The 13,467-nt window shown below is 51.5% G+C and overlaps 1 protein-coding gene across 1 annotated transcript; it reads right to left on the bottom strand.

Moving 5' to 3' along the window:
• Nucleotides 1-2,247: 2,247 nt before the first annotated feature.
• Nucleotides 2,248-9,587, bottom strand: LOC123771774 (ribosome-binding protein 1-like). Its single transcript, XM_069313452.1, has 5 exons — nt 9,366-9,587; nt 9,150-9,311; nt 7,395-7,559; nt 3,095-3,680; nt 2,248-2,453 (listed from the first exon to the last, which is right to left on the bottom strand). Exons 1-5 carry the CDS (start codon nt 9,585-9,587, stop codon nt 2,248-2,250), a joined length of 1,341 nt encoding a protein of 446 aa, XP_069169553.1.
• Between the last annotated feature and the right edge of the window lie 3,880 nt (nt 9,588-13,467).

Here is a 13,467-nt window from a genome sequence, read left to right as displayed (position 1 = left end):
GAGAGAGTGTGAGATGGTGGGGAGGACGAGGGGACAGTGGAGTGGGAAATGGTTAGGAGGATGAGGAGACGCTGGAGTGGGGGATAGTGGGGAGGACAAAGGGATGGTGGAGGGGGGAATGGTAGGGAGGACTGGGAGACAGGAGAGGGTTGCCGTGGCTCAGCAATGCACATGCGTTGCTGAGCCACAGCAAATCGTGGCCGGGTACAGCCACGGGGACGAGGGGATGGGGGAGATTGGGATGGTGGGGACAAGGGGAAGGGAATGGAGAATGGTGGCGAGGATAAGGGGGATATGAGAGTGAGGGATGGTGGGGAGGACACGGGGACGGGGAACGGAGCAATGGTAGGAAGGACGAGGGGACAGGGAGCGGGAGATAGTGGGAAGGAAGAGGGGATGGTGGAGTGGGGAAATGGTTAGGAGGATAAGGGGGACAGTGGAGTGGGTGATGGTTGGGAGGACTAAGGGACGGAGGAGTGGGAAAATGGTCTGGGGGGGGGGGGACGAGGGGGGTATGGTTGAGAGGATGAGGGGACTGGGGAGGGGGAAGACTGGGAGACAGGAAAAGATTGCTGTGGCTTAGCAACGAATACGTGTGTGATTTTATATACCTACTATATAGATGCCAGGTAAAATATAAAACAAAATATGATAGGTAAAAACATGTTTAAAAAAAAAAAAAAAGCGCCATCGGTTGCACGTAATAGCAACACACACTATACTATATATGTTACGATTCCATTTCAATGTTACCAATTGCATTGATAAATTTAATTTTCATAGATTTCGGTTTATTCGATGTCACACAAAATAATTAAATCAAAATGAAAATAAATCGAAATCTATGAAAATTCAATTTATCAATGCAATCATAAATATTGAAATGGAATCGTAACATATTTAGTATAGCGTGTGTTGCTATTATGAGCAACCGATGGCACTGATATTTAAAAAAAAAACATGTTTTTACCTGTTATATTTTATTTAATATTTTACCTGGCATCTATATAGTAGGCATATAAATTCACGTGCGTATTCGAATGGAACGTTGTGTCAAAATTTTAAAGCAATCGGTAGAGGTTTTGAAGATTTCCCCTTACATTAAAAACACATTTTTTCCTAAAAGCATGTTTTTTCCCATCACAGAAGTGACATCTATATAGCATGTATATAAAAACACGTTCAGATGCAAATGTAATGTTGTGTGAAAAATTCAAAGCAATTGGTGAAGAACTTTCAGAGATTAGCAATTTTAAACAAACAAACATTTATATTTTTATTTATATAGATTAAATAGATGACACAGCTGTGACAGGTAAAAACATGCTTTAAAAAAAAAACCAGTGCCATCTGTTGCACGTAAATGCAACTCACACTATACTAAATATGTTCCAATTATCACTTTGAACTACCCACAACCTCCAGGGGTTCCAATTATCCCTTTGAACTACTCACAACCTCCAGGGGTTCCAATTATCCCTTTGAACTACTCACAACCTCCAGGGGTTCCAATTATCACTTTGAACTACACACAACCTCTAGGGGTTCCAATTATCACTTTGAACTACACACAAGCTTACAATCGTTAATGTTTGCTTTCTCAATATTTAAGCGAGTCATGTGTTCTTGAAAATACAGCTTTGCCTACAATACATCTTAACATACATAGCATGCTTTTACTTCCTTCTATAAAGTCCAACCACTTGGGCTGGGCGGTGGACATGCAGGTTCAATCCCCGACCGTCCAAGTGGTTGGGCACCATTCCTTCCCACCGTCCCATCAGAAATCGTTATCCTGACCCCTTCCATGTGCTATATAGTCGTAATGGCTTGGCTGTTTCTCTTGATAGTTCTCTTCCCTCCCCCTTTAGTAAAATTAATGAATCCATAACAAAATATGGCAATTCAAGGAGGAATTTTATTTTAAACTAATAATTTAAACTTCAGTCAACATGTGAGGGAGCAGAACGCTACGAGGCGGTAGACAGAAGTAGTGTTGTGAGGTAGACGAGAGTAGAATGGTCTACCTGTGTGAGTAGTGTTACATGGGAGGCCGTAGATGTGAGGCAATATTTTATATATGTGTGATCAGCGAAACACGATCGTCGGGAGGGTGACATTAGAGTGCAAAGTGGCACTAAAGAGCCACTTGGGGGCAGATAATGCCATGATTGCTAGAGTTTAGAGTGAAGGGTCTGGGTATTATACCTGGACAATATGGCCATTATTATATGTACTATTTATGCCTTAAAGAATAGGTTGGGAGAGATTATCTCGGAGCTTGTGTTGGTAACATCCTCCCTGTAGGGTGTCACCCTCAGTGTTGTCACCTGTGTTGTTGTCACCCTCAATGTTGTCACCCTCAGTGTTGGCACCCTCAGTGTTGTCACCCTCAGTGGTGTCACCCTCAGTGGTGTCACCCTCAGTGTTGTCACCCTCGGTGTTGTCACCCTCTGTGGTGTCACACTCAGTGTTGTCACCCTCAGTGTTGTCACCCTCAGAGTTGTCACCCGCAGTGTTGTCACCCTCAGTGTTGTCACCCTCAGTGTTGTCACCCTCAGTGTTGTCACTCTCAGTGTTGTCACCCTCAGTGTTGTCACCCTCAGTGTTGTCACCCTCAGTGTTGTCACTCTCAGTGTTGTCACCCCCCCAGTGTTGTCACCCTCAGTGTTGTCACCCTCAGTGTTGTCACCCTCAGTGGTGTCACCCTCAGTGTTGTCACTCTCAGTGTTGTCACCCTCAGTGTTGTCACCCTCAGTGTTGTCACCCTCAGTGTTGACACTCTCAGTGTTGTCACCCCCCAGTGTTGTCACCCTCAGTGTTGTCACCCTCAGTGTTGTCACCCTCAGTGGTGTCACCCTCAGTGTTGTCACTCAGTGTTGTCACCCGCAGTGCTGTCACCCTCAGTGCTGTCACTCTCAGTGTTGTCACCCTCAGTGTTGTCACCCTCAGTGTTGTCACCCCCCCCAGTGTTGTCACCCCCCCCAGTGTTGTCACCCCCCCAGTGTTGTCACCCCCCCAGTGTTGTCACCCCCAGTGTTGTCACCCTCAGTGTTGTCACCCTCAGTGTTGTCACCCCCCCCAGTGTTGTCACCCTCAGTGTTGTCACCCTCAGTGTTGTCACCCTCAGAGTTGTCACCCCCACTGTTGTCACCCTCACTGTTGTCACCCTCAGTGTTGTAACCCCCAGTGTTGTCACCCTCAGTGTTGTCACCCTCAGTGTTGTCACCCCCAGTGTTGTCACCCTCACTGTTGTCACCCTCGGTGTTGTCACCCCCAGTGTTGTCACCGTCAGTGTTGTCACCCTCAGTGTTGTCACCCTCAGAGTTGTCACCCCCACTGTTGTCACCCTCACTGTTGTCACCCTCAGTGTTGTCACCCTCAGTGTTGTCACCCTCAGTGTTGTCACCCCCAGTGTTGTCACCCTCACTGTTGTCACCCTCGGTGTTGTCACCCCCAGTGTTGTCACCATCAGTGTTGTCACCCTCAGTGTTGTCACCCTCAGAGTTGTCACCCCCACTGTTGTCACCCTCACTGTTGTCACCCTCAGTGTTGTCACCCTCAGTGTTGTCACCCTCACTGTTGTCACCCTCGGTGTTGTCACCCCCAGTGTTGTCACCCTCAGTGTTGTCACCCTCACTGTTGTCACCCTCGGTGTTGTCACCCCCAGTGTTGTCACCCTCAGTGTTGTCACCCCAGTGTTGTCACCCTCAGTGTTGTCACCCTCAGTGTTGTCACCCCCACTGTTGTCACCCTCAGTGTTGTCACCCTCAGTGTTGTCACCCTCAGTGTTGTCACCCTCAGTGTTGTCACCCTCAGTGTTGAAGAGGTCACTGTAGGGTGTCACCCTCAGTGTTGTCACCTGTGGTGTTGAAGAGGTCCCTGTAAGGTGTCATCCTCAGTGTTGTCACCCTCAGTGTTGTCACCCTCAGTGTTGTCACCCTCAGTGTTGTCACCCTCAGTGTTGTCACCCTCAGTGTTGTCACCTGTGGTGTTGAAGAGGTCCCTGTAGGGTGTCACCCTCAGTGTTGTCACCCCCCCAGTGTTGTCACCCCCCCCAGTGTTGTCACCCCCCCCAGTGTTGTCACCTGTGGTGTTGAAGAGGTCACTGTAGGGTGTCACCCTCAGTGTTGTCACCTGTGGTGTTGAAGAGGTCCCTGTAAGGTGTCACCCTCAGTGTTGTCACCTGTGGTGTTGAAGAGGTCCCTGTAAGGTGTCACCCTCAGTGTTGTCACCTGTGGTGTTGAAGAGGTCCCTGTAGGGTGTCACCCTCAGTGTTGTCACCTGTGGTGTTGAAGAGGTCCCTGTAGGGTGTCACCCTCAGTGTTGTCACCTGTGGTGTTGAAGAGGTCCCTGTAGGGTGTCACCCTCAGTGTTGTCACCTGTGGTGTTGAAGAGGTCCCTGTAGGGTGTCACCCTCAGTGTTGTCACCTGTGGTGCTGAAGAGGTCCCTGCAGGGTGTCACCCTCAGTGTTGCCACCTGTGGTGTTGAAGAGGTCCCTGCAGGGTGTCACCCTCAGTGTTGCCACCTGTACTCGCCTAGTAGTGCTTGCGGGAGTTGAGCTTTGGCTCTTAGGTCCCGCCTCTCAACTGTCAATCAAATTGAAAACCCATGATTAAAAGCTAAGGTGTTGACAATATCTTATATAAAATAGAGTTTATTATAAAATTATCATAACAATTCATTCGTACAGCAGTGAGGCCAACAATCGGTATCACGGCTTTTATATTGTAGAAACATGAATGTTGACTGGAGCTTCAGCTCCGAAAAACATGAGAAGTTTGAGGCTGAGCGGCCGGCCATACACCCAGAGAGGCCGGCCATACACCCAGAGAGGCCGGCCATACACCCAGAGAGGCCGGCCATACACCCAGAGAGGCCGGCCATACACCCAGAGAGGCCGGCCATACACCCAGAGAGGCTGGTCATACACCCAGAGAGGCTTGCCATACACCCAGAGAGGCCGGCCATACTCCCAGAGAGGCTGGCCATACACCCAGAGAGGCTGGCCATACACCCAGAGAGGCTGGCCATACACCCAGAGAGGCTGGCCATACACCCAGAGAGGCTGGCCATACACCCAGAGAGGCTGGCCATACACCCAGAGAGGCTGGCCATACACCCAGAGAGGCTGGCCATACACCCAGAGAGGCTGGCCATACACCCAGAGAGGCTGGCCATACACCCAGAGAGGCTGGCCATACACCCAGAGAGGCCGGCCATACACCCAGAGAGGCCGGCCATACACCCAGAGAGGCCGGCCATACACCCAGAGAGGCCGGCCATACACCCAGAGAGGCCGGCCATACACCCAGAGAGGCCGGCCATACACCCAGAGAGGCCGGCCATACACCCAGAGAGGCTGGCCATACACCCAGAGAGGCTGGCCATACACCCAGAGAGGCTGGCCATACACCCAGAGAGGCTGGCCATACACCCAGAGAGGCTGGCCATACACCCAGAGAGGCTGGCCATACACCCAGAGAGGCCGGCTATACACCCAGAGAGGCTGGCCATACACCCAGAGAGGCTGGCTATACACCCAGAGAGGGAGAGCGGCTGGCCATACACCCAGGGAACATTCTATTGGCTTTCATAACATTTTATTGCCCGGGAAACATTACTGGAAAAGTTAGGTAGAACAGATTTTTCAGAGCCGCTCAGGTATGGTATGAGCCTTCAATAGCCTGGGCAATATTCTGGTATAGGACTGGAATATACAGTAGTAAGGGGGAGGGGGTATTACCCGGCGGGTCCCGGGGTTAGTCTGCCGCTCCCCAACCCTTCTATGCCTGTCTCCTCTCCCTGTCCTGCCCCGTCTCTCTCTCTCCCCTGCTTTCTCACTTCTCTTCCTGTCTCTTTCCCGTTTGGTCTCCAGTCTCGAACAGACAGACATTTCTATATATCTACATACTAGCTGTACCCGGCCCCGCGTTGCTGTGGCTCAGCAATGCGTGCACGCTGCTGAGGCACAGCATCCCTTCTCCTTCCCCCCATCCTCCCCACCATCCCCCACTCCTCCGTCCCCTCGTCTTCGCCACCATTCCCCACTCCCGCATCCTCTCGTCCTCCCCCACTCCTCCGTCCCCTCGTCTTAGCCACCATCCCCCACTCCCCCATCCTCTCGTCCTTCCCCACCATCCCCCCACTCCCCTGTGTTACGGCCCTACTGGGACGCAACCGGGTTCTTCTCTGATGGTAGTAGAGTTTGGGAATCCGGCCCCAAGTTAGTAGAGGCTTTCAAGGCGTGTGTTCCGTAATGCAAGTTAAATTAAAGGGGGAGGGATACAAATGTTCCAATTTATATATATATATATATATTTCCACCATAAATAAATATCAGTCACACACGGGGATTATAACTACACAATTATGTACAGGTTCGTCTTCCTCTGAAGACACTGGATGCTCAACGGTGCTCACTCTGGGTAGCCCTGGTTCCTTCTTCCATGGCCCACGATGAATCCACTATGACTCTTTGACGAATCTACCCTGGCCACAGGCCAGCCAAATCACAGTCCCACTGGGTGCTTCATTGTGGAGGCCTTCAACCACAATCCAGCCCGTAGTTGGCAGGTACTAATCAGCTCCGCTGTGTAGGCCACTCCACGACCGATACTAGGGTTGCGAGCCCTAGGCAGAAGCTTCGTGTGATCCCGCTGATCACTCTCCTCACTAAGCACCACAGTGGCTAGTCTCTTCCACCAGCCAGCCCCGGATAAGGCGATTCCCGACACCGCCACGCCTCAGGCAGGCTATTACACTCTCAACAGAGTTCGTCCGGGGGTGACTCACAGCGTCTTCAAAGCAGACTCGTGAAGAGACCTTGGCTGCCTTGGGTAGACTGATCCATCGTCCAATACAGCAGTCCCAGGTTGACACTGCAATCAGACACGTCATTAATACTGGGACGCTCTAGTGAACCTCACTTACAGGCTTAGACACAAACGTCTACCTCTTCATTCCATAGATCGCGTTGCTGTCTAAGCGCCACCTCACCAGAGGTCAGCAGCGGCTATGTTATGAGCTGATGAAGACAGGAATCCAGCACCTGTGGCCGGTATATCCCGTCCTCACTAGATGGTGTTGTCCATTTGGAGTGGGTTTCGGGAGCGGACTCACAGATGGCGTTGTCGTCACTGCTTCGTGCTCCGACGCTGGATTCGGGTCCATAACACCTCCCCACCAAAAAGAATTTGGTTTGGGTTTCTATAAAAGGGAAAACAAACCAAATTAGTACGTGGGTAAAACTCCAAACGGACTCACATAAACAATGGACTGGAGTGGCGAGGATGTCTTGTCCGCAAAACTGCCCTAATGGGAGATTCTGGCACAAGAAAAACTTGAGGATGGTAGGCAATGACCTGCCTGACGTGCCTTCCCACAACCTCACCGAGATGTTAATCGGGGGCTTAATGATCTCACGCTTCTCGAGTAAGGATTGGCACAGGCGTGATCCGGGGTGAATCGACACCTCCCTCTCTCGTGGCACCGTTGATGGCTGGTCACAGACGGCATTTCTTGTACCGGTCCGGTAGTCCTTCAGAGAGACGGGAACCTGGAATACAGGGGTCTGATAATTTGGAGTAACAGCGATTGTTGTTAAGTCAGTACTCACAGCATAATCGTCCACTAGGCCCACACCTAGTCCCAACAGGGCTGCTTGTACTTGGAAGATGGTGTTCGTTCTGCCACCATCAGGTCGACCAACGTTCCGTATAACGCTGAATCCAGGCTCAGCAATCACGCGGGGGGGGGAGGGGGGGGGGGGGGTGTCAACCTGTCGGAAACAGTCACTCATAATATCATTTCTCATACTTCCTGTATCCACCATCACCCTTCTTCGACTGCAACACTCACAGTGCAAGTCTCCAATCCCTGGGGCCTCTTCACGATGTTCATAGGAGCCATCATCTGTCGGGTCGTCCACTGGTCCTTACTTAGAATACATAGGAGGGTTAAACAAAATACCGCCAAGAAACATTTGGCTAACTTAGGGATAAGTTTCATGGGACTGTAATGTCCATACCCGGCTATATCCATTAGCCTTGTCGGAAAATCCGACACCATTTAATAATATCATACAGACAGATAAGAGCTGTGTTACCAACAAGTTACCCATAGAAAACGTAACCTGTAGTGGAATTACCGTCTAAAGAAAACGGGATATCATCACCACATACCATTATAATTCACCAGCTATTCTGCTGGGAATTATTCTTAAATACATTAGTCTTTGGACTTTACCATCATAAAAACATCTTATATAAATTAACTTAATTATCAATATTAAAGTAGAGTAAATGTGACCCTTCTATCACTTTCTGAAATCTGGACAAAGTAGGCCAGGCGAGAGAGGAGGAAGGGGCAGCCATCATTGTTATATGAGACCAGAGGCTCACACGGGAGCAAATTCGGCTCCTGTTAAATTTACTTGGACGTAGTGTTATGGAACCCAAAGGTGTACCATTGTCAACACGCTGTCTACAAATACAAGTTAAGTGTCTATCCGAAACCCGTTTATCATTCATTTATGGCCATTAATGTCAGGATATAGGGTTAGCCGGTTAGAACGCGAAATCGCCTCATACTAAAGGTAATTAAGCCAGGTCTTTAAAGTTCCATGTACTGTATAGTGTTTTCTCTGATATAGCTTGTCATATATAGGATTCTGGCTTCACAGCTAGCGCACTTTTGACAGGTCAAGACGAGGATGCAAGATTATGTGCACCAGTTACTGGGTGATAGAAGCTACCTCAAAGAGGATAATTTGGTGTCTACACTCTAGTTATACCTGGTGGACTAACCTGCTGTACTATAAGAGAAGGAACCTCATCAATGTATGTAGCAATTACTGTAATTTGATTGGCTGCATATGTGTAATATAAACCCCCCCTAATGTGTAGAGGATCGATTTGTGAGATTATGAGATTATTGCAGAAATACAGTCCACTTATCATTATACAAATTGCTATCGAAGTATATAAATTAACGTAAATATAAATTCATATAAATTAAATAAATATAAATCTCACAGGTCGGTTCCCACAAGCCTGGTTTTGACCGAAGAGGGCACTAGAACCTTCGCACATACCTCACATACCTCTGACGTCTGGGAAATCTCTGGCCGGTTCAATGAACGTTGTACCTTGCCATACTGCAAGTACTGATGTGCCTTCACTCCAGACTCTTGGGTATCCGTGGGTGCTTGTACACGAGACCTCTCCTCTTGCTCAGTCGCTCTTGTCACCAAAACCTCATGCTTCTTGTCGGGAGAAGATTCAGGAGAACCTATTAGAATGCTGTCAATCTGTTGGTGAGAGGGAGAATTAAACAGGTTAAGTAGTTGTACGTCTGCCTGTACCTGGATATTACCATTTCCTGCTGTTACCTCGGACCTTGCTGTTCCGGCTGACTCGTCCACAATCTTGGGATGATTGTTGCTCCAATCTGTCACCAAGTCGTTGGCTAGTATTACGTCAATCCCAGCTATAGGCAAGGTATCAACTACTACCAACGCACATATGCCGCTGAAGTTTGGCGAGTCTAGATGTACTGGCACTAAAGGGGCCACGTACTGCGTCATAGGAAACCCAACCAGGACAACCTTTTGTCTCCCGTCTACTCTCACTCCCTCGGGTAACGAGTCTCTCACGATCAGGGACTGGGCTGCTTCACTATCTCTGAACACTACAACTGACCTACCAGTATGATCACTCGTTACATACCCGCCTGAAGTGTGAGGGGCAAACAATCCTGGTCCTTCCTGACTAGTCATCAGAGACTGGGTTCCTACTGGTGGTGTCACACAGCCCATCAGCATCACCTCCCTACGTGGACCGCTACCTCTTCTGCCTCGGCACATAGCAGCAACGTGCCCTTTCTGCCCACAAGTCCAACACACTACATTCCTCCTCGGACTACGGTGTTTCGGACTGCTAGGACTACTCCTTCGGGGGCTACTTGGGGGCGTCTTCATAGCGCTTTGTGGGACAGGTCTCTCCTCTTCCTGACGAGGTTTGCCAAACAGACGTGGGTAATTTCTAGGGACATACCTAGTGGAAGACTTATGCGTTAAGATGTGTTTTTCAGCCATAGTGGCTGCTGCACGTAAGGTCTCTACCTGCTGCTCTTCTAGGTATGTCTTCAGATCTCCAGACACATTCCTTAAAATCCTCCAACAAAACGAGCTGTTCGAGTTCTTCTTTCGTCCTCACCTTCCGAGAGGCACACCACTCCTGAAAAAGCCGTTCCTTGATGGTCGCAAACTCGGTGAACGTGTGCTCCGAGGTCTTTTTCAGGTTCCTGAACTTCTGCCTGTAAGCCTCGGGCACCAATTGGTAAGCCATGAGCACTACCTTCTTCACCTTGTCGTAATCACAGGAGTCATCAAGGGACAACGTGGAGTAGGCGATTTGGGCCTTCCCAGTCAAGACGGACAGTATCATGATGGCCCAATTCTCCTTTGGCCATTCCAAAGAGGCTGCAACTTTCTCGAAGGCTGCGAAGAACTTCGACACTTCCTTCTCGTTGAATTTCGGGACCATTTTGATGTTCCTTACCGGATCGAAACCACTCGTTTCCGTTGTTTTTCTCCGACCACCTAATCACAATATTTCTAACTCGTGCCTTCTTTCTTTCTCCTTTTCTTCTCTCTCTCGCTCTGACGCTGCTGACACTCGGCGAGCTGACCAGAGGCGAGCTTCACCAGAGGTTAGGTTGGCCAGAGGTGAGCTTGGTGAGCTTGGCCTGAGGAGAGCTTGGCCAGAAGTGAGTTTGATGAGCTTGGCCTGAGGAGAGCTTGGCCAGAAGTGAGCTTGGCCTGAGGAGAGCTTGGCCAGAAGTGAGCTTGGTGAGCTTGACCTGAGGAGAGCTAGGCCAGAGGTGAACTTGTCCAGAGGAGTGCTTGGCCAGAGGTGAGCTTGGTGAGCTTGGCCAGAGATGAGCTTGGCCAGAAAAGTGCTTGGCCAGAGGTGAGCTTGGCCAGAGGAGAGCTTGGCCTGAGGAGAGCTTGGCCAGAGGTGAGCTTGGCCAGAGGAGTGCTTGGCCAGAGGTAAGCTTGGTGAGCTTCGCCAGAGATGAGCTTGACCAGAGGAGAGCTTGATGAGCTTGGCCTGAGGAGAGCTTGGCCAGAGGAGAGCTTGGCCAGAGGTGAGCTTGGCCAGAGGAGTGTTTGGCCAGAGGAGCGCTTGGCCAGAGGAGAGCTTGGCCAGAGGAGAGCTTCGTGAGCTTGGCCAGAGGTTAGCTTCGTGAGCTTGGCCAGAGGTGAGCTTGGCCAGAGGAGAGCTTGGCCAGAGGTGAGCTTGGCCAGAGGTGAGCTTGGCCAGAGGAGAGCTTGGCCAGAGGTGAGCTTGGCCAGAGGAGAGCTTGGCCAGAGGTGAGCTTGGCCAGAGGAGAGATTGGCCAGAGGAGCGCTTGGCCAGAGGAGAGCTTGGCCAGAGGAGAGCTTGGCCAGAGGTGAGCTTGGCCAGAGGTGAACTTGGCCAGAAGAGAGCTTGGCCAGAGGTGAGCTTGGCCAGAGGTGAGCTTGGCCAGAGGAGTGTTTGGCCAGAGGAGAGCTTGGCCAGAGGAGAGCTTGGCCAAAGGTGAGCTTGGCCAGAGGAGAGCTTGGCCAGAAGTGAGCTTGGCCAAAGGAGAGCTTGGCCAGAGGTGAGCTTGGCCAGAGGTGAGCTTGGCCAGAGGAGAGCTTGGCCAGAGGAGAGCTTGGCCAGAGGTGAGCTTGGCCAGAAGAGAGCTTGGCCAGAGATGAGCTTGGCCAGAAGAGACCTTGGCCAAAGGTGAACTTGGCCAGAGTAGAGCTTGGCCAGAGGTGAGCTTGGCCAGAGGAGAGCTTGGCCAGAGGAGAGCTTGGCCAGAGGTGAGCTTGGCCAGAAGAGAGCTTGGCCAGAGATGAGCTTGGCCAGAAGAGACCTTGGCCAGAGGTGAACTTGGCCAGAGTAGAGCTTGGCCAGAGGTGAGCTTGGCCAGAAGAGAGCTTGGCCAGAGATGAGCTTGGCCAGAGTAGAGCTTGGCCAAAGGTGAACTTGGCCAGAGTAGAGCTTGGCCAGAGGTGAGCTTGGCCTGACCACACAGTCATATCCATCGCAGCTACAAATCCGTGATTTTAACTTGATGCAGAAGTCAAGATATAAATTTAAACTTTGAACAAAAGTATTGCAAATGGTGAGTCATGGTGACGCTGGTGGGTCATGGTGACGCTGGTGGGTCATGTTGACGCTGGTGGGTCATGGTGACGCTTGTGGGCCATGGTGACGCTGGTGGGCCATGGTGACGCTGGTGGGGTCATGGTGACGCTGGTGGGTCATGGTGATGTTGGTGGGTCATGGTGACGCTGGTGGGGTCATGGTGACGCTGGTGGGTCATGGTGACGCTGGTGGGTCATGGTGATGTTGGTGGGTCATGGTGACGCTGGTGGGGTCATGGTGACGCTGGTGGGGTCATGGTGACGCTGGTGGGTCATGGTGATGTTGGTGGGTAATGGTGACGCTGGTGGGTCATGGTGACGCTGGTGGGTCATGGTGATGTTCGTGGGTCATGGTGACGCTGGTGGGTCATGGTGACGCTGGTGGGTCATGGTGATGTTGGTGGGTCATGGTGACGCTGGTGGGTCATGGTGACGCTGGTGGGTCATGGTGACGCTGGTGGGTCATGGTGACGCTGGTGGGTCATGGTGATGTTGGTGGGTCATGGTGACGCTGGTGGGTCATGGTGATGTTGGTGGGTCATGGTGACGCTGGTGGGTCATGGTGATGTTGGTGGGTCATGGTGACGCTGGTGGGGTCATGGTGACGCTGGTGGGGTCATGGTGACGCTGGTGGGTCATGGTGACGCTGGTGGGTCATGGTGATGTTGGTGGGTCATGGTGACGCTGGTGGGGTCATGGTGACGCTGGTGGGGTCATGGTGACGCTGGTGGGGTCATGGTGACGCTGGTGGGTCATGGTGACGCTGGTGGGTCATGGTGACGCTTGTGGGCCATGGTGACGCTGGTGGACCATGGTGACGCTGGTGGGGTCATGGTGACGCTGGTGGGTCATGGTGATGTTGGTGGGTCATGGTGACGCTGGTGGGGTCATGGTGACGCTGGTGGGGTCATGGTGACGCTGGTGGGGTCATGGTGACGCTGGTGGGTCATGGTGACGCTGGTGGGGTCATGGTGACGCTGGTGGGTCATGGTGACGCTGGTGGGGTCATGGTGACGCTGGTGGGGTCATGGTGACGCTGGTGGGGTCATGGTGACGCTGGTGGGGTCATGGTGACGCTGGTGGGGTCATGGTGACGCAGGTGGGGTCATGGTGACGCTGGTGGGTCATGGTGACGCTGGTGGGTCATGGTGACGCTGGTGGGTCATGGTGACGCTGGTGGGTCATGGTGACGCTGGTGGGCCATGGTGACGCTGGTGGGGTCATGGTGACGCTGCCGGGTCACCATGCACGTTCGGAGGCGAATGAAACGTTGTGAGAAATT

This window comes from Procambarus clarkii, chromosome 75 (assembly GCF_040958095.1).
Source record: "Procambarus clarkii isolate CNS0578487 chromosome 75, FALCON_Pclarkii_2.0, whole genome shotgun sequence".
Taxonomy (NCBI): Eukaryota; Metazoa; Arthropoda; class Malacostraca; order Decapoda; family Cambaridae; genus Procambarus; species Procambarus clarkii.
Note: the sequence above shows the minus strand (reverse complement) of the source record. Positions and strands in the feature narration are given on the sequence as shown.